Below are 20,304 nucleotides of genomic sequence, written 5' to 3' on the forward strand. Positions count from 1 at the left end.
GACCAAGAGGATCTGGAAACAACAGGAATGGAGAAATTGGGCGGGGGAGGGGGTTGCGGGGAAAGTAGGGCTGACGAGGGTTCAAACTTCAGTAAGGACCTTCCCATCCAAAAGGACAAATTACAAAAGCTGGAGTTGGAAAGCTCAGAGAATCAGGCTACTTTTACCTGCTCAGAGGTGTAGGAATTGTTCTTACATTCGGCTTTCGCCCAGTTTCTCCCACTCCCTCATTCCAACAACTTCCAAGAGATAAAGAGAGGAGGCCTCCCAGTCAGGACACACCCTCCCCCACACCCTGTATCCCCCCCCCCCACTACAAATACTGAATCCCCCCACCCCCTCTCTGAATCACACAAGTTAGCTCCCATTTCAGGCAATGAATTCCAGAGATTCACTTCAGATAAACTATCTTCCCATCTCCTTTTTGTGTCTTCATCCCTAACTTCTATCTCTAATCTCACTCCCACTACCACTCAAACACTAGGGGGGAAAAAATCAAATTAAGATGAGCAGGGGCCTAAGACCCAGGAGAGGGGAAACCAAGCCTCCCCACGCTGATAACCACCACCACCAGAAAATTCAGCATTCCCAAAAGGCTGACTGACACTCAGAGGTCAGAACAGCCTCCCCAGAGCAGGCAGGGAGGGATGCACGGGAAGGGGGAGGGGAAAATCGGAACTGTGCCCCCAGCTAACCGGCCCCCACAGAAACACGCGATTCAACTGCCTAAATCTAAAGAAAAGACTTATCCAAAAAATACCTATTTCCCACACGGAGAGGGCAAGTTGGGCCAATTAGAAAACAGGCAGGAAGGACAAAGGGGGAAAGCAGAATGACTGAAAACAAACCAAAACGAAAAGACGGAATGAAAGCCATGGGGAAGAGAAGGAAGATGAGGTAGGCTAGAGCGGTGGGGAAAAGGGATACATGGAAATGTGAAGCTCTCACCCTTCTTTGCTTTCTGATAACATGATTTTTTTTCTCCCCCTGGAAGTGCTGTTTATCCCTTTCTGGAATGGAAGAAATAACAAAAACCAAACAAAAAAAATCCTAAAAAATTAAAAAAAAAAACCACAACACCTTCCTTGTCCCAAGAGCCCACCACCTCCTCCCCAGCCACCCGATCCAGAGAGAGAAAATCGAGATGCAGCAACTGGGGATCCAAAAAATGGTAAATGGAAGGGGAGGTGGTGGTGGTGGTGGTGAGGGGAGGCTAAAATAGATCTGGCTTTTAAGAGATAAGCGTTAAGTCCTCACGGCAAACCCCGAGTTCGGCTGGATTGGTCTCTCTGGAGAAGGAGGAGGAAGAGGGCCAGGCTGCTGGTAGTGGCTGGCTCTATTGTATTGGCGGAGCGGCGGCGATCAGCCGGAGACATGCAGGGGAGCCATCTTGCCACTTACCCAGCAGCCCGTGTGTGCGGATGGGGGAGGGCCCTGCTGCAGCAGGGGAGGGGAAAGAGAAGAGGGAGGGCGCTGAGTGAGCAAGGTTCTTATCCTCTGGCAGGCCACAGGGAGCTCACTGCTGGCTCAATAGGCCTGGCCTTTTTCCTTCTTTTCTCAGGTTACACCAGCTACCGAGGCCTAACCCCACAGGGAAAGGGTGCGCTCTCCTTGTCTTCCCAGGGGGCGGGGGAGGGGGCTGGGTGGAGAGGACATACAAAGGTACAGCTGCTTGCTTGGAAGATTCCAGAGAATAGAAGGAAGGGAAACAGCAAGAGCTTGGGAGTGAAAAATGATTAAAGAAGGAAGACGACAAAGCCAAAGTTGAAAGAGATAGAGAATAGAGGATCCTGAGCAATTTTTTATGTGCCCACCTCCCTCGATCCTAGAAGCCAGTCAGCTGTTCATGTGGGGAGGTGGGATGAGAACTGGCACTATCCAATCACTGGAGTAGCTAGCTGGCTGCTCACCCCAAGCAATGACCACGTGTTGCTACTCCAACCTGTCCTTTCTCCAGGGATGGCGGGAGGAGAGGACAGCAGAGAGAGCTCCTTTTTGAGTTACCAGTAGAGAGGGGGTGAGGTGTCTCTAAAGAGATGACAGACAACTTTGTTTCACAGTCTTTAATAAGGTCACCCTGCCCCGGGGTCCACTGGAGCCAGAAAGGAAAAGGATAAACAGGGCAAGGAGACCTTGGGTAGCTGAAGCACGAAGGCCACTTCTTGGAGCAAGGGCTCCAAGGTGGGGGCTCCGAAGGAGATAAGAAGCCAAAGTGGGAGAGCTGTTACACGGGGCGGGGGGAGGTCTGCTGGGCCTGAAGTGTTTGGGAACTAAGGAAATTATTAATCACGGGCATCTTCACCAGACTAAATGTGAAATAAGCAGCTGACTCTAACCATTCAAAAAGCACTCAGCAGATGCTCAGACTCCTCTGTTGACTGCAAAGGTGCTCCTTCTGCATCCTAGTGGCAGCAGAGGTTCAGCAGTAAGGGATTTAGTGAAAAGCTCGATATTATGTCATTTGTAATACCAGAGCTTTCAGCCAGGAATAAATTTTCCTCCCCATGGCTTAAAATCTTGTACATGCTGACTACATGCTACATACTTTTAGAGTAATTACACATTACTCTACAAGTTCCCTTTCACTTGGTGGTCCCTGTCTGCTCCGTAAGACTGAGCGCTCTGCAGTCTAACTGGCTAGGGCCCAATCACGGCCCAACTGTGCTCCCATACAAGATTCTATGACACTGGGCGAGTCCTTGATCCTCTCTGTGTCTCTCTTACTTTATCTGTAAAGTGGGGATCACAACAACACCTATTTCATGAAACAGTGTAATAAGGCTTTGCCCCTAAGAGTCTGGCTTAGACAGGGGCGCCTGGGTGGCACAGTCGTTAAGCGTCTGCCTTCGGCTCAGGGTGTGATCCCAGCGTTCTGGGATTGAGCCCCACGTCAGGCTCCTCCGCTAGGAGCCTGCTTCTTCCTCTCCCACTCCCCCTGCTTGTGTTCCCTCTCTCGCTGGCTGTCTCTGTCAAATAAATAAATAAATAATCTTAAAAAAAATTTTTTTTTATAAAAAAAAAAAGTCTGGCTTAGACAACACTCCAAGTCAAGGTAAGGATATGCATAAAAACATGCACATTTAACAGGCCATTATCTCATTTGACACCACCTATGGAGCTTTTTCTGAGTTTTCTCAAAGAGTGAACTGCGCTTTCCCTGATGCGAAAGCATTCAGTAGTTGGTTTGACAGGTTTTCGGCAAGGACCTCATCACTCTGTATAATGACCGTTGCTTGACTTGCCCCTCACCTTCACCTTGCAGGATTCCTCAAGGTCAGGGACTACATCCTTTAATCCCTAGCTCAGGGCCTAACACAAAGAAATGCTCAGTAAATATTTCTGAATTAGGTGTCATTGTATGTACCAAGTGGACACTTTAATAACTGCTTGCTGAACTAAAAGTTTTATTCTTCTTCTTCGTAAAGTAAGCTCTATGCCCAATGTGGGGTCTGAACTCATGACCCTGGGGCGCCTGGGTGGCACAGCGGCTGAGCGTCTGCCTTTGGCTCAGGGCGTGATCCTGGCGTTACGGGATCGAGCCCCACGTCAGGCTCCTCCACTATGAGCCTGCTTCTTCCTCTCCCACTCCCCCTGCTTGTGTTCCCTCTCTCGCTGGCTGTCTCTATCTCTGTCGAATAAATAAATAAAATCTTAAAAAAAAAAAAATGAACTCATGACCCTGAGATCAAGAGTCGCATGCTCTACCAACCTGAGCCAAAAAGAACCCCCAAATTTTCTTATTTTAGATGGAATTCCCACAGAGAATGTTACTTCACAAAGAATGTTACCTTCCAGCATCCTCTAAAAATGTTCCCTATCCATCAATTGTCCTAAAATAGTTTCAGCTGCCAATATGCCTCTCCAGAAGCAGCTTCCTTGGAGGAAGAAATTTTCTTTCATTGGAAATTCTCATTTTTTCACGAATAAGAATTTTGCGACATTATCCTTGGCCTTCTTAAGACCCAGTGAATTTGTGCCATCTATTTCCCCACAAACAATTCTGTGGGATCCAAGATTCCTAAGACTTTATTTTCATAAGAAAAAAAGGAATCCCTGAAACTGCCCCCCAAAAGGACTCAAATCTATTTGCAGGGCCAGTCCCAAAGCCTCGTTAGCAACTTGTCAGAGGACCATGCAGCTTTTGAGTCCTTTTTAAGCAAAAGGCATCTAGACATCTCCCTTCCCACATTTAAGTTCTTGCACAAATTTTTTTTTTTTTTTTTTTTTTTTTTTTTTAAAGATTTTATTTATTTATTTGACAGAGAGAGAGAGACAGCCAGCGAGAGAGGGAACACAAGCAGGGGGAGTGGGAGAGGGAGAAGCAGGCTCATAGCGGAGGAGCCTGATGTGGGGCTCGATCCCACAACGCTGGGATCACGCCCTGAGCCGAAGGCAGACGCTTAACCGCTGTGCCACCCAGATGCCCCTGCACAAATATTTCTGATATCTTTGAGAAATCTGTGAAATTGTATGGCGGTTTGGGGGTGGGAGTTCTCTATCCATAACTGAACAGCATACAAAGCATTTGCAGCCCAGAAGAAAAGGAGAGAACTACTTGGAGCCTGACAACATCACATTATAGTTCATATCTAAATAAGATTCAGAGGAACTAACAGAAAAGGAAATTTCTACAGGCGTGTATGTTTGAATTTTAATTACTGTAGAAAATTCATGAGGAGCTGAAGACCTGATATGAAATAGTGGGAAGTGACTATTCTCAGGCAGTGAGACTTAAATATAGAATACCGCAGGGGCATACTAGTTTCAAGATAACCAAGGATGATATGATTTTGGGGGTATGTCCTTAGATTCCAATTCCTCAGTAAGCAAATGCTACTGATGATAATAAATTCTACTTTTAAAAATTATGCATTATCTGGCATATTGGTACTACAGATTCCCTGCAGAGTAACCATTACATTGTCATATTGGCTTAAAGGACTATTTTCTTCCTCATACTCAGGCAAAAGGACAACTAAACATAATAAGCCAAAAGCCCAAAGCTGCCATTGCCTGCAAGGGTTGTGTACTCAGGAAGGCTGTATTTGGAAAAATTAACTATTGCCAGATAATATAGTTGCTCACACAAAAGTTCTTCCCCCCCATTTTTTTTTTTTTAATGTAAAAACAGAGTAGCATTATTTTCTGCTGTATGAAGACACTTTTGTTATATCCATAGCGGGCAGAAGACTGGATTTTAGAACATGGCTCAACTGAAATAGGACTGAGGGCTCACGAATTCCTGCTCCAAGCAATGACAAGATACCTTACCTCATAAATTAAGAATTCCTCAGGGCACAATCAGAATCAGAATGGATTCAACAAAGCACAAAAAAAGTTAGGCAATCTCTTCCAGGTGCTGACAGGTCCTTGAAGTCTTTTTTTTTTTTTTTTTTTTTAACACTTTACTGAATCAACAGGCCCTAGCTCTGTCTCTCATTGAGAGAGAAAGGAAAACCAAGGTTAGGCCACAAATAGTCTTTTCCACTTAGCACTGTTGATCCCATTTTTAAAATTGGCCAGGGGCTCCAGAGGTCACCAGGCTGAAAACTAGGGACTCTACAGGGGTGAAAGACTAGGAGGACTGTTGTGAATCAGATGCAGTAGGGCTTCCAGAAATGTAGGTAAACCTCTCAAAGATTCATTACCAAATCCGGTGCCAGAATAGCCTATGAGTTTAGGCCCTTGGGCATGTCTTTTTATTAGGCTGTTGAATAGACCATCTGGAAGACAGGCAGAGGGAAAGTAGGTAAAGGGGATGTGTGTGAGCTACTCCTGAGCTCAGACTGCATTTCTCCCCTATAGGCTGCTCCACTGAAGCTTGCCTAGGCAACAATGGACAGTCTCAGTATTTGCCCAAGGTGCCACTTGCCTATCACCTTCTTGGGATCAATGTGACTAGATTACCTCAGTCATAAAATGGAAGATCAAAGGCACCTTTACGTGAGGAGAAACACTCTGTACAGGACTCCAAGCTTCATTTGCCCTGGACTAAAGTCCAGAAATAAAGATGTTTCAGAACAGCACCAAGTGCCATTTTGTTGCCAGGATCTCACAGACCAACCGAATTTTAGGGCAAACAAAACCTTTTTAGAAAATTACTTGCTTTTCAAGGTGTATAGGAGGCAGTTCCTCAGTCCCAATTACTAGCGGGTTGTCAACACCTACTTCAAAACTGCCATTATACAAAGGACATGCTGTACCCCCATGGGATGGGGTAGGGGAGGGCAGGTATTATCTCTGGTTGATGGATATGGAAGGGAAGGTGTCACCCCATTTCCTCATCGATGGTGTAGCTGGGGAATCCTGAACACCTTCCAGAATCCGCTGGGTTTTCACTTTATGGTCCTAGAAGAAAAACCCTCTCCAAAGGATAATGTACCCACCCCAAAAGGGAAAACCAAAAACTTTTCAAAGGAAGTAGAGTGAACTTTTGACTTTCAAACCAAAAACGTAATGGCCACAAGATGGCAGCAGAGGCAAGACCATTAGAATTAGACAGTAGCAAGCGTATATCCCAAAGAAAAACTATACAGATAGTAAGGAGTATAAAACTAGTATTAAAGTCATAAGGAAATGAGATCATAAATCATGTCACCTGCCCACCACCCTCCAAAATCAGAGGTAAGGATAGTCTGAAGCTCTCAGAAAAGTGTAAATTATTAGACTTTTACATAAAGGAAAAAATCATACTGGTAGTATTAGTGTTAAAATGACATAAAACCCACAGAGAATAACTTTAGACCAACTGTCTACACTGGATGTTCACTAAAGCAGTAAATGCACGGGGTGCCTGAGTGGCACAGCGGTTAAGCGTCTGCCTTCGGCTCAGGGCGTGATCCTGGTGTTATGGGATCGAGCCCCACATCAGGCTCCTCTGCTATGAGCCTGCTTCTTCCTCTCCCACTCCCCCTGCTTGTGTTCCCTCTCTTGCTGGCTGTCTCTATCTCTGTCGAATAAATAAATAAAATCTTTAAAAAAAAAAAAAAAAAAAAAAAAAAAAAAAAAAATAAAGCAGTAAATGCAGTACAGGATTCTTGATGTCTAAAAGCTAAGCAGTATTTCCACAATGTTTTGCTTTTCATTTCCCATGGGACTCTAAAGCCAGGAATCTGCGTTCAATGGCTTCTTAACATATAGTACCTAGCTCAGAATAATGAATGAATAATATACCTGTTCTTACCTGTATTTTTCTAGAACTAAATATAAGGAATAAAAACTCACATTAATTATGTAAATGGTAAAAATCAATCCAAAGGTCTTAGCGGCCCAATAACAAACTTCTGACGTGACTGATACATGCTTCATATTTTGCTGTATTGTGTCCAGTAAGAACTAAGACTGTGCTTAATAAAAAGACAGGTAATAACCAAGGAAAACAACAGAAACTCAAAAACAACACCCTCCTGTGCCTTTCTTGGTAGACTCTTGATATTCTTTATTCTTTATTAAACTGTGTTCCCAGGCTCAGATGTAGCCGGTAAACTTGAGTTAAAGACTGAGTTAAGATGCCCTCAGTCAACTCCCTTACACCGCCTTGAGTTTGGAAATCAAAGCCTCTGCTACCTGCTCCTTAAAGGAACTATTTTGGTCAGATGATTCCAGATATGGGTTTCCTTATGCTCTAACCACCACTTTTCAGAGTACACCTTAAGAATTCCAGTGGCAGCCCTCAACATAACACCTGAAGCCTAGCCTCTGTCCAGATAAAGCTCTGCCTTTCTGCTTTAAAAGGAAAGTAGGACTGCTTAGTCAAAGAACCCCAGGGAGCAAAGAACTATTCCACACCCCCAGTTCCTTGTTATACCTCAGTTGAGACAGATTACTTACACAGTGTGATGAATCCTTTCTGATTCTGGTAGGTGAGCGGTCTGGGTCTCTGAGGTTTGGGGCTGTGTGGCAGCTGGTGGCTCTGCCTCTTCAGCTTCACACTTCTTTGGGCTCCCCTGTCAGGACAAACATAGCAGAACACCCATAGCAACGTACTTAAATCTGCTTGGTTCCTTTTCTTTAACCTGGAGCTGGTAAAAGGCAGAGCAGGACTTACGCAGTAGCAGCTCCACACTTAGCCCTATAGATCTTTGTTATTTTCGTTTAGAAGTGGAATGGAATATTGCTTAAAGAATTTCTATGCCAGCAATCATTTTATTAGAATTCTTTTTTGAGAGAACTGAGAAAAGACTTCCGTTGGAGCAGAAAAAAAGGAGACATTCTGTCGGAGTGACCCTGGGAGCCCTGGACATGAGAACCCTGCCACCTAGTTTCATATAGAGCTTTCAGGGACCAGGGAGTTGGACCAGTGGAATCTTACAGGTATCCCCCAACCATCTATATTTCTATTGAAACTTATCCAGATTGACCCTTCAGTTTTATAGTTAAGACAAAAGGGAAAATCATGCCTAATCCTCCATCTCCTTCTAGGGAGGGGGCATAATAGCCTACCCGCTCAGGTTGTAACCTCTGGGTCACATGCTTTTCAGCTGGCTCAGGTTGGCTCAAACGCCTCACTCGGATAGAGGATGAGGTGGAAGTCCTCTCCTTTGGCTCAAGGACCTGCAGTTGTGGCACTGGTGGAGTTGCAACCTCCTGACCAGAAGAGGGATCTTTGGTTTCAGTGTAGCTGGTGCTGCTGTCCCTGGAGACTCCAGGGCTCAGAGACTAAGGAAATGAAGCACATAAGGCAAATTATTTTATATGGTATATATTCAGTATGTCACTGAGTTTCCCAACTTCCACTGACTTGGTTTAATACTTTGGGCCCTTCTCTCCCTATGTTTATCCTCTTTGAGTTCGTGATCTCCTTAAGTTCCTAGAGCATTCAGGAAATTATTTATTAAATCCCAACTAGATGCTAGAATACTAGGATACATACATAAAAAGGCACGTCCATATCTTCAAGTTTACAGTCTAGTGAAGATGGGTAAATGATTCAACTTTGGAATCGAAGGGACTCAAAAAAATGAGAAAGGACTCTATTTAGGGATCAATGAATTAAAAATTAGACTCAGAAATGATGGGAAAGTAATCACTGACCTGGGGAGTAAAGGAAGCTTTTCCCATTCCTGCCAGAAACTATAATAGGTTCTCCTGGGGTTGAAACACACTGGAATACAAACAAAACATCAATGCACCCAGGATTCTCCCACACTTACTTTTCTGCTGTTGCTTGAAGCTGAACGAGAACGGGAACGGGAACGGGAACGAGACCTGGACTCTGATGTTGATCGGGAGCCCATCTCGGATCTACCACGAGGGTTGGTGTGAGTACGTGCCCGAGATACATCTCTCTGCTTGGATCTTGGAGATGAGTGAGACTGAGAGCCTGAGCTGTCAGGAGACCGAGATCTTGATCTAGAACTGGAGGATGAAGAGGAGGACCGGCTTGAGGAGGAGTCAGCTGACTGTTTCAATCTGTGGCTTGGGAGAAGGGTATGAGAAGCCCTTCTACCTTCCTTCTGTTCCAAAGACAGCTGTTTCAGAGATTCCTCAGTAATCCCTTTGGCCGGTGCTAATTCCTCGATTTTAAGAGGGAATGGTTGAGCAGACTTTTCTGACTCAGTTTCAAGACCCTTCTGGGTTGAGCATTCAGCTAGTGTGCTTTTCTGAACTAGAGGCAGGACACTCTCCTCTGGCACTTTCTCTGCTAGAGATTCTGCTTTGGTGTCTACAGGACTTGACAAAGGAGACAGGCCTCCCACCAACTGGACAGTATGCTGAGATATTAATAGCTCCCTGGCCTCAGCATCTGTATTAGGAGGAGATAGCTGAGTGAGGACAGGGGGAGCTGGGCCTTCCATGGGCTCTACTTCTTCTTCACTCTGGAGTTGTGTATTAAGTGGTGGTGAAGATGCTTCCTTGGTAAGTAAAGGTGGGGGAGTTTCCTCCTCACTGGCATTTTGCTCTGGTTGTAGCACAAGAGGGGCCTTCTCCAGATCTTCAGTCAGTCGAGGAGGGGAAGGGGACTTTGATTTTTCCTCCAAGCCTTTTGAAGATTTTATTTCCTTTTCTTCTTCCTCAAGGGGAGAAATTGTTTTCATTTCTTTCTCCTGCTGATGTCTGGCCATATGACTTCTTCTGGCTTCTTCCTGGGACCTTGTGACTCTTCCTCCTCTCTCTAACCCCTCCTGTTCCTGGGATCTTATGGTTTGGGGTCTCTCATCTATCACCTCCTCTGGTTTTGCTCTGGGCATCTCTTCCCCCTCTTCTGCTTCCTGAAACTGTTTCAGGACTGGTGCATCCCTAGATTTTTGTCCTTCATCTTCCTCTTCTTCTTCCTCCTCTTCTTCCTCTTCCTCGTCCTCTTCTTCTTCCTCCTCTGTTTTCAAATTTCGATCTGCTCTGACCCTCAGATTTCTGGAAGGTGTTTCTTGATCCTCTTCCTCCTCAGCCACCTGGCTACACTCAGAGAGTTTAGCTGCTCTTGCCTGAAAGAAAAGATATACAATGGATCCAAGTATATTTGCTCACTATTAACAGAAGAAAAACGTATCACAGGAGATACCCATAGGAAGGAGAAACTCAATGATACAGGCTTGCATCCACACCAACAAGTGTGGCTGTAAACAAGCATGACCTGTGACCAAGATTTTACGGGGATCAAAATAGGGTGTAAATGGAATACAATAATGAAACGGCTACTAGTTCATTTTTTAGTTTCAAGCTTTAAAAATAAATACAAACTAAATGTCTAGAAAGTGGCAAGGGGGTGGGGGAACTGACCTATCATCACTTAATCTAATTATTTTTATCATTTTGGTATATTTAATTTTTTTCCCATCATTTCTTTTCCACAGTCATGATCATACCACAGACGCACTTTTGTGTTCTGCTCACTTAACACTGTATCCTATGGCTTTAAAGTTCTAATTGAATAACTGTATCTTTTCTAATAATGAATGTATTTTAGGAATACAGACCAGCCTGTCAGCTTTCATAATTAAGTTTTAATTTTTTTATATTTGCTTAGAAATCTGAGCAGACCTAATTAAAAAACAAAAAACAGCTCTTTTGTCTAGGCTGCCCACGTGCCATCCAGACTGAGGAAGACTCGGACACTTCAGGGCCACCTGAGCCACGGCCGCATCAGCAAGCACCGGAAGCCAGAGAAGGCCAGGGTAATGCTGGGGACACGCATCATTACAGGATCAACTTCGACAAATATCACCCAGGTCACTTGGGAAACCTTGGTACAAGGCATGAGCACTTAAAGGGGAACCAGAGCTTCTGCCCTTCTGTCCACCTTGACAAACTGCAGACCTTCGTCAGTGAGCAGACACGGGGAAATATGCTTCCAGAAACAAGACTGGAGCTACTCCTATCCCTGACGTGGGACAGTCAGGCTACTATCTAGTTTAGGGGAAGGGAAAGCTCCCCAAACAGCCTGTCATCGTGAAGGCCAAGTTCTTTAGTAGAAGAGCTGAGAAGATGAAGGGGACTGGGGGGCACTGTGTCCTGGTAGCTTGAAGCCACGTGGAGGGAGGTTCATTAAATGCCAATAAGTGCTTTTGGAAAAAAACAAAAAGAAAAACAAACAAACAAACAAAACCCCCCCCCCAAAAACAAACCCAAAATGAGATAACGAGGAGAAAGAAGAGGACTACAGAAATCTAAAGAGATGCCATCTCTGAAAAAGTCTGAGGAGGAAGAAGAGGAGGAGATAGCCAAAGCAGTACCCAAAGAAGTTGACAGATGCTTTAAGAAGTATTGGAGTTACCTGTCTGACCCTGGGTGACCGTCTTTCTCCTTTTCTTGGTTTATCATCATCAGATTCACCTTTCTCTTCAGAAATAGAGGAGCTTTTTCCTACCAAATGAAAGAAAATCAAGTCAGATTCATGGCATAAACATTCATTCAAGGATGCTTTCTAAAATTCAATCATAGCATATGAGCTGGTCAATACATATCTGTATTACTTTCTTTAACTTCTATGATGAAGATTATATAAAGTTCTGGGGGCGGGGCGCACCTGGGTGGCTCAGTTGGTTAAGCGTCTGACTCTTGGCTTTGGCTCAGGTGATGAGCTCAGGGTCCAGGGACCGAACCCTGCCCTTGGGCTCCACACTCAGTGGGGAAGTCTGCTTGAGGATTTCCTCTCTCTCCCTCTGCCCCACCCCCCCACCGCTCGCATGTGCGAGCTCGCTCTCTCAAAAAGAAAGAAATAAATCTTGAAAATAAAGAAAAATAAAGTTCTAAGGGTCTTATTAACAATTCCTGCTGTGCACGTCTGAAATATTTTCAGTATCTCAGAGCCAATTCACATATTACAAATAACTCAAATAACTATAAAATAACCACCCAGAGCTTCATAACTACCAGGGGCTTCAAACTGTCTTGCAGAAATGTACAAAGTGCACTTATTTCTATAAAATGTTTTGTCACCATTTTTCTGGATTGCCTATTGCTACCATTACTAGTTTTGAACAAAATATGATGATTAACAAACCAGAACAATCTCATGAAGTAAGTACTTAAATGAACTGTTTTCAGGCCCCAAAGTTCCTAGAAATTACTTCAAGCCACTGGGCAGGGCTTCAGAAATGGGCCCTCTCAATTATGTTTTTATATAGAGCTCAAGGTGAGATTTCTTTTTGAAAGGAAATATAACTTCAAGAAAGCTTGAAAACTACCAATCTAGGTCATTTCAAATAATAACTCCATGTAAAACTGGAAAAAAATTTTCATTCACATTCCATGAAGGAAGGTAACTGTGCATAAATCACTTAAACAATTTGGTCTTGGGGCACCTGGGTGGCTTAGTGGGTTAAGCGTTTGACTCTTGATTTTGGCTCAGGTCATGATCTCAGAGTCCTGAGACTGAGCCCCGCATTGGCCTCTGCACTGAGCATGGAGCCTGCTTGAAATTCTCTCTCTCCTTCTCCCTCTGCCCCTCCCCACTCTCCTGCCAGCGACCTCACTCTTCTCTAAAAAAAACCCCAAAAAACAAAAAAAACAAACACAACAAAACAAAAAAAAAACACCAACCAATTTGGGTCTAAATGTCTTGACCAAGAAAAAGGCAGAGATGGACTGAAAGATTTCTAAGTTTCCTACCAGTATTACAATATTACACAGAATACCAGTGCAAATACTGATGAGAACCAGTTTAGAAAACAGCCTAAAGATGAGTATATTCCAGATACTTAACTCAGCTAGATTGGACTCAATTTTAATATAGTACAACAAGCTTAAATGATGCCCAAAACCATGTCCTACGCTAAACTGGTGCAAATAAAACAGATGGTGTGAGCTCTAACCCAAGGTCTTCTTATTTCTGTATCCCAAAATCTAAAATGAATTAGTCTTTGCTTCTGTAATTAAAAGAAGAAACGTAAAATGAACTAAAAGACTGCACATACTTTGTAAAACTTTACTCCATGATCACTTCACTCACAGGATCCCTAAATATATACCATTTCATATCTGGGTTAGTGAATAGAGACTTGCATTATGGGTGTGTGTATAGGATCTATGGTTAGGATATATAGTAACAGGCCAGGTTCTCTAGCAAACACTGACGGATAATCTGTAAGAAATCAATAAATAATGTGATTATAATAATAATAATTTCATAATTAAATAATCTGGAATAGGTTAAATTACAAAATGAGTAAAACCGAAAGAAAATTATTTTCCATCAATTTTAGATAAAGCTCCTCTACAAGTATAAAATGAAGAAGGAATTTTTGTCGTTTAACAAAAAAAAGAAAAGATAGAGGCCGGGGGGAGGGACGAACAGGCAGAGCAGAAACGATTTTTACAACAGTGAAAATACTCTGTATGATACTGGAATGATGGGTATATATTATACATTTGTCCAAACCCACAAAATGTACAACTCAAGAGTGAACCCTAAGGTAAACTATGGATCACGGGTGACTATGATTGCCAATGTAGGTTCTTCAATTTTAAAAAATGTACCACAATGATGAGGATGGTAACGGGAGAGGCTACGCATTTGCGGGAGTAGAAGGCATACAGGAAATCTCTGTACCCTCCTCTCAATTTTGTAATGAACCTAAAACTGCTCTAAAAAATAATGTCTTGGGGGTGCCTCGCTGCCTCAGTTGGTAGAACGTGAGGCTCTTGATCTCAGGGTTGTGAATTCAAATCCCATGTTGAACATTATTTTTATAATTTTTTTTAAGATTTTATTTATTTATTTGACAGAGAGAGAGAACACGAGCAGGGGGAGTGGGAGAGGAAGAAGCAGGCTCCCTTAGTGGAGGAGCCCGATGTGGGGCTCAAACCCAGGACGCTGGGATCACACCCTGAGCTGAAGGCAGACACTTAACCACTGCGCTACCCAGGCGCCCCTATAAAAATTAAAAAAAAAAAAAAAAAAAAAAAGTCCTAAAACCATCCAGATACTTAAGAATTTAAAAAAAAGGGGGTGTGTGTGTGTCTGGGTGGCTTAGTTGGTTAAGCATCGGATTCTAGATTTTGGCTCAGATCATGATCTCAATGTCGTGAGATCGAGCCCCTTGTCAGGCTCTACACTGGGTGTGCAGCCTGCTTAAGATTCTCTCTCCCTCTCCCTCTGCACCTCCCTGTCCCCTCACATACTGTCTCTCTTAAAAAATAAAAAAGTTAACTAGGTCAGAGGGACAATTATGATCTGAATATTGCAGATATTTTAAGCTTTACAGAGACAAAGAAAAGATGAGGAAAATTATACAGCAAAATATCAAGTGAGGTTTTTTTTAGTTTGTGAGACTATGGATGATTTAAAAACTTTTTTTCCTAGTGTTTCCAAATTTTCTTTAATAAATACATATTACTTTTTGTAATAAGAAAATAAGTATTTTTAAAAGGATAAATTCCTATCTTCTGGAGAAAAAATATACTCTTCAAATCCTACAAATAGGTAAAATTCATAGGCCTAGGCATCCTAAGTACTGGCTTTCATCACTGCAAGTTCTTTTTTTTTTTTTAAGATTTTATTTATTTATAGAGAGTGCGCGCACACAAGCAGGGGGAGTAGCTCGCAGAGGGAGAGGGAGAAGCAGGCTCCCTGCTGAGCAGGGAGCCCAATGTGGGACTCCATCCCAGGACCCTGAGAACATGACCTGAGCTGAAGGCAGATGTTTAATGGACTGAGCCACCCAGGCACCCCTATCACTGCAAGTTCTATCTAAGAAACATTCTCTTTGTTTTCTTTTTAATTTAAAAACAGGAGTTATATGCACATATTTAAAGCCATACTGAAGGTGCTTTGTGGTGAATAACAAGCTCTCTGTAAGCACCTATACACTCTGAATAAATAAATGTGATTTTTAAGGAGTGGGAAAAAGACATGTTTTATGAAGTTGGTCAGAGATAAATGTGTTAAACAGGTCAAACAGTTCTAGAGTTGTGATTTTAAAATTAGGTATGTACAAGCAAATAGAAGCTGAATGCTATCCTATTGGGTCATAATGTTGTTTGGGTGCTGTAAAACAGCAGTGCCAGGGTTCTAGATGATTAGTTCTCTGGAAGCACTTAGGAGTAAGTCATCAAAGAGATGTGGGCTATTCAGAAAGTTTTGGTCATGACTGTTTTGCCAAAAAAATGACAACTGGAGGGGACCCTCAGACGTAAAACAGGAACTTAGTAAGCAACACAAAATATAAAGAAGAAAAAACAAGATAAAGAAGAAATGAGGAATCACTTTCTAGCTCCCTGTAAGGAACTGATGTGATGCAGACAAGCTTCTGGGAAAGGTGACATCTTCTGTTATGGGCACATGGCCACATTAAGTGTCTTAAACCAGATGTTAATAATACGTGATGTGTAGAAAATGAGCACCTTTAACAAACGGTGGAGCCAATTAAAGTTAAGAAATATATTTCAGGAGTTGAAAAGAAAGGGTAAGTATAAGATTTCCAAGATTCCAAAGTCAGAAGGCTTCAGGCTGCTAGACAGTAGAGAAGTGAAGAATGTTAATAAGGGCCACAGAGGAAAGTAATTTCTTCATTCTAGAAAACAAATCCTTGGATATAAATAAGAAGCAGGAATTAACAGAATGGAGACCTGGCAATGATGCCAACCCTAAATCTGACTCATGTTAGCTGAGTAACTTATCTCAGCTTCCAGATTTAATATGAGAAAAAGGAATGAGGACTATATGCCCTATAAGCAAAAGGCTGGTTAAGATCCCCTGGAGCTATACCTTTGTTGAAGAATCTGTACACTGATACCCATTTTTAAATGTTTTTCTATTTTCCTACTAATTTTCCTAGATTGGACTCTTTTTGAAATAGTTAACTAATAGCAATAAGGATTTTTGTATGATCTAGAGGCGAGTCTAGACAATTTCTGACTATGGAGGGTGGATACGGTCTCCCAACACGTTAGAAAAATCTGAAGAAAGTGGTACAGAGAGAAGTCAAGAAGAAGAGCCAGGAAGGATGTTATAAACCAGTTCTTCCTATTTGAGGTTTTGTCTACAGCACATAAACAGGAGGTTGCTGGAATATAAGCCAAAGATCCTGATTAATTACAATACTGAGAAACTATTCTTTCAGTTAGTCATTCAAAAACTGAGTTGATTAAGAGAACTAACTACTAGGGGACTTTTAAAAAATGTAGAGTCCCAGGGACTCACATTCCCTGAGATTCTTGGGGTAGGGCCCAGGAAGCCATATTCTTAAAAACAGTTTAATACAAAAAAAATATCCTCAGGTGCCACTACTGACTGGCAAACTGTTACTAAAAACCTTCCTTTAATGAAATTCTTATTAAAGAAAAAACCCCCAAAACATCCAAATAAGTTGGCATCCCAACAGTTTACTGGCCTATGGAAGACTAACACTGCACATCTTCAAAGAATCTAGTTTTCTGGGTAAACTCCAGGCGTTACCACTGATCAACTAAGCACTGCTAGAACTCCCAGCTGCCACTCCATTTAGGGCCCTGACCAAATTTTGTACCACACCTACGATATTCATATTCTAGCCAAGATCAGAGGTAAGAAAGTTTATGGCAGAGGGAGGGTACACTGAAGAGAACAAATGGCAATTCTTAGTTACTCTACAATTTACTACATTCACCTCTTCTAATTTATTTTTCACCTCTATCTTTTCTCTTCTTCTACCCATTTCCCCTCCTTCACCAATTACCGCCACAGGCAGAGTCCCACTAAGGACAAAAAGCACTGAAGAGGCTGGTTACCTTTATTCTAAATCTTTATTTGCTTTTGAAGCCTTATTTCTATTTCAGGATCCATTTTTCATTTCCATTTCGAACTACATTTAGAACTGAGAGAGACTCTCTTTTTTTAAATAAAGTTCTTCATCAAATCATGTTCCTATCAAGAATTTTCAATGGTTTCTCCCTTACTTTAGAATAAAACATCTCCTATTTGTTGGCTTGATATTCAAAGCTCTTTGCAATATTATCCCAATGTACCTTTTTAATTGTTCCTCTGACTATTCTTGAATAGGCAAGAACACTTTACTCTGGCTAGATTTATTACCTCTCCTTTAAAAATATCACATTCATCCCTATCTTTATGTTTTTGTTTCTTCCTAAAAATGCTCTCTTGTCTCCTCTGGACCAATTCAAATCCTACATTTTTTTAAGGGCTCAGCTCAAATCACACGTTTTTCATGAAGCTCTCTCTAATCACTCTAGTCCTCAGAGAACTTTTACTCTGCATTTTTATGGTCTGTGTGTTTGCACTATTTATATATCATTTTTTTTATTTTTTATTTTTTTTAAGATTTTATTTATTTATTTGACAGAGAAAGAGAGACAGCCAGCGAGAGAGGGAACAAAGGCAGAGGGAGTGGGAGAGGAAGATGCAGGCTCCCAGTGGAGGAGCCTGATGTGGGGCTCGATCCCAGGACTCTGGGATCACGCCCTGAGCTGAAAGCAGACTCTTAACGACTGGGCCACTCAGGCGCCCCTTATATGTCACTTTACAACACACCATCTTCTGTTGTTGGCTTTATGTGCGATCATCTTCTCTCTCCTGAAAAGATTTTACAAAGTGCTAACTCCCCATATACTCTAGCATGGAGATATGAATATAGCAGCAATTTAATAAATATTTTCTGGACTGACTTTTACTTGAGAAGAAACACTAACAAACTAATTTAGAACAATCTTCCCCTTCCTCCTGGCTTTACAATCAGGGAAAAGAGTGCTAGGAGCAAAATGGATCAATTGAGGCTCTGCTACTTTTGTATTTGAGGAGAAAAGAGATCTCTAAAAAACTTATTTTTCTTCTACCATTAAATATCTTAAAAATTTTGCTCAGAAAGGAATTCTAGGGGTGCCTGGATGGCTCAGTCAGTTAAGGGTCTGCCTTCGGGTCAGGCCATGATCCTGGAGTCTCAGGATTGAGCCCCATGTCGGGCTCCCTGCTTGGTAGGGAATATGCTTCTCCCTCTCCCTCTGCTCCTCCTCCTCTCTCCCCCCTCATGCTTGTTCTCTCTCTCTCAAATAAATAAAATCTTAAAAAAAAAAAAAAAAAGGAATTCTACATTAATCAGAAGAGCCAGTAACTTCTACACGTTCTAAAAATTAAATATGGAGTGATCACCTTCCCTATGACCATTAACATTAATAATGATTCAAAATACTTTTAATGTACACATTGGTTTAACAGATGTACCTACTGTCCATGTATCTTACATACATGTTCTCCTAAAAGCATACCATCTTAGGTAGTTTAGAAGACAAAGGCTGCATTTATAGACTTTTGCTTGAAATACTACACAAAACTGGGTGCTTAATTTTTATGTGAAAAAAAATAATCTTGCTTGACCCAACTCCACACAGTGAGTTAGAGCTCCTTGTAACATGCTCCCATGATACTCTGCACTGCCTCTCAGAGCACACAGCACGATGGTAACTAATTATATAATAATTTGATTAATGTCCATCTCCTCGCTAGGCCATACGTTTCATTAGGGCAGAGATTTGTCTTTTCTCTACTATATTTCTGGTGCGTAGCATGTGCCTGGCATACAACAGGCACTTAACAAAAATTTGTTGAATGAATTAATAAACTACAGCAGATACCCATTTGGGGGGGATGACTGGATGTGTAATAGGTAATCTATACAACTGGTGAAGAGATGACAAACAGTTGTGACCACTGCTCAATTCAGAGATAGAGGAGGTTAAAGAGATACAGACGAGAAGAAACATCATACTGCCTTAGTAAAACACTCTGAGGGGTTACATGACATACAGATGAAAGCAGACTTCCAAAAGGACATAATTCCCATGAAAAACAGATGTGAAGTATCAATGTCACAATTTCCCTGGGACTCTAATGGAAGCTTAGCATGAAAGGAGGCCTAACTACCTCCCCCCACCAACTACGCAGGATTGACAAAACAGCGCAGTGGGGAGGGAGATACGTACTGGGCGAGTGTCTGCTGAGCTCCAGCTCTGGTCTCTCCAGGCTGCTCTGAAAGTCAGGAGGCAGCAGGGAAGCCACTCCCTCAGGATGGATCATCTCGTCCTCCGACTCAGCTGAAGCTTCTGCAAAGTACAGATTGGGTCGGGGCAGGGAGGGAGTGAAGGGCTAAGCATGTGGGAATATGTAGAGGAGTGAAGGAGATCAGGCAAAGTCATGGGACACCGAGTATATACTAAAAAGAGCACTGTACACAAAGAAAAACTCCCTGGGATTAAGATCTACCTCATTTAAAGGGTAGCTTAATTTACTTATAATTCTTCCTATTGGCAGGAATCCTCTTCTAACAGTTAAATTAAGTGTTTTCTTCCCTAACAAAAGGTAAATAAACAACTCACTTGGCTTAACTACCAAAGCAAGTAAGTAGCAGTTTCAGCCTGACTTATTCCAGAAATTGCCTAAACAGACCTATCTGCTCAGTGACAGGAGTAAGAATGAAAAACTCCTTGTGACAGTCTGGGCTTACCTTCAAGTTCTGCAGCTTCTCGGGCTTCACGTTCCAGACGCTGCCTAAGTAGCTCCTGCTGCTTTTCCAGATACTGCTTTATGAAACTGTTCTGGCTCATTTCCTCGCCAATCTGTGTAGAAGACACGGAAAAAAGAAAAGTCAAGGAAAGCAAACCAAGAAAACACAAGGAAGAAGATGCCACGGAGCAAAGGTCTACTCCTTATATTTGAGCCCAAGAAAGATAATCAAAATGTTGGAAGGCCCTCTTCTAAGCTACTCTTATGTTGAGGACCAAAATAAAGAAGCCTGTGATTCATAAAAGATGGCAAAAAGAGGAACTGCACATAATTTCTTATTTTAAATATTCAGTTCCCAACCAGCGATGCCCATATAACTTAAAATCAAAATTCCTGTAAAATTATGTCTTTTAATCTAAAATTTTAATCTA

At 42.2% G+C, this 20,304-nt stretch overlaps 1 protein-coding gene and 1 pseudogene across 14 annotated transcripts in view; one reads left to right on the plus strand and one right to left on the minus strand.

The window, feature by feature from the left end:
• The window catches only part of ACIN1 (apoptotic chromatin condensation inducer 1), a 33,614-nt gene that overhangs the window by 9,854 nt on the left and 3,456 nt on the right, over window positions 1–20,304 (minus strand). For 4 of the 14 annotated variants that reach the window (XM_026486430.4, XM_026486429.4, XM_044379609.3 and 1 more), the window contains exons 3-8: window positions 19,875–19,986; window positions 19,354–19,473; window positions 11,714–11,802; window positions 9,153–10,424; window positions 8,443–8,658; window positions 7,831–7,946 (exon numbers count right to left, since the gene is read on the minus strand). In XM_026486430.4, coding sequence (XP_026342215.1) covers window positions 7,831–7,946; window positions 8,443–8,658; window positions 9,153–10,424; window positions 11,714–11,802; window positions 19,354–19,473; window positions 19,875–19,986 — 1,925 coding nt within the window. Of the gene's footprint in view, window positions 1–1,257; window positions 2,957–7,830; window positions 7,947–8,442; window positions 8,659–9,152; window positions 10,425–11,713; window positions 11,803–19,353; window positions 19,474–19,874; window positions 19,987–20,304 lie in introns of those variants that run through there. The other 10 variants (XM_026486431.4, XM_048215292.2, XM_048215233.2 and 7 more) reach the window with 4 other exon arrangements.
• Window positions 10,892–11,463, plus strand: LOC113246002 (60S ribosomal protein L27a-like; annotated as a pseudogene).

The sequence above is a fragment of the Ursus arctos genome, unplaced genomic scaffold (genome assembly GCF_023065955.2).
Source record: "Ursus arctos isolate Adak ecotype North America unplaced genomic scaffold, UrsArc2.0 scaffold_37, whole genome shotgun sequence".
Classification (NCBI taxonomy): domain Eukaryota; kingdom Metazoa; phylum Chordata; class Mammalia; order Carnivora; family Ursidae; genus Ursus; species Ursus arctos.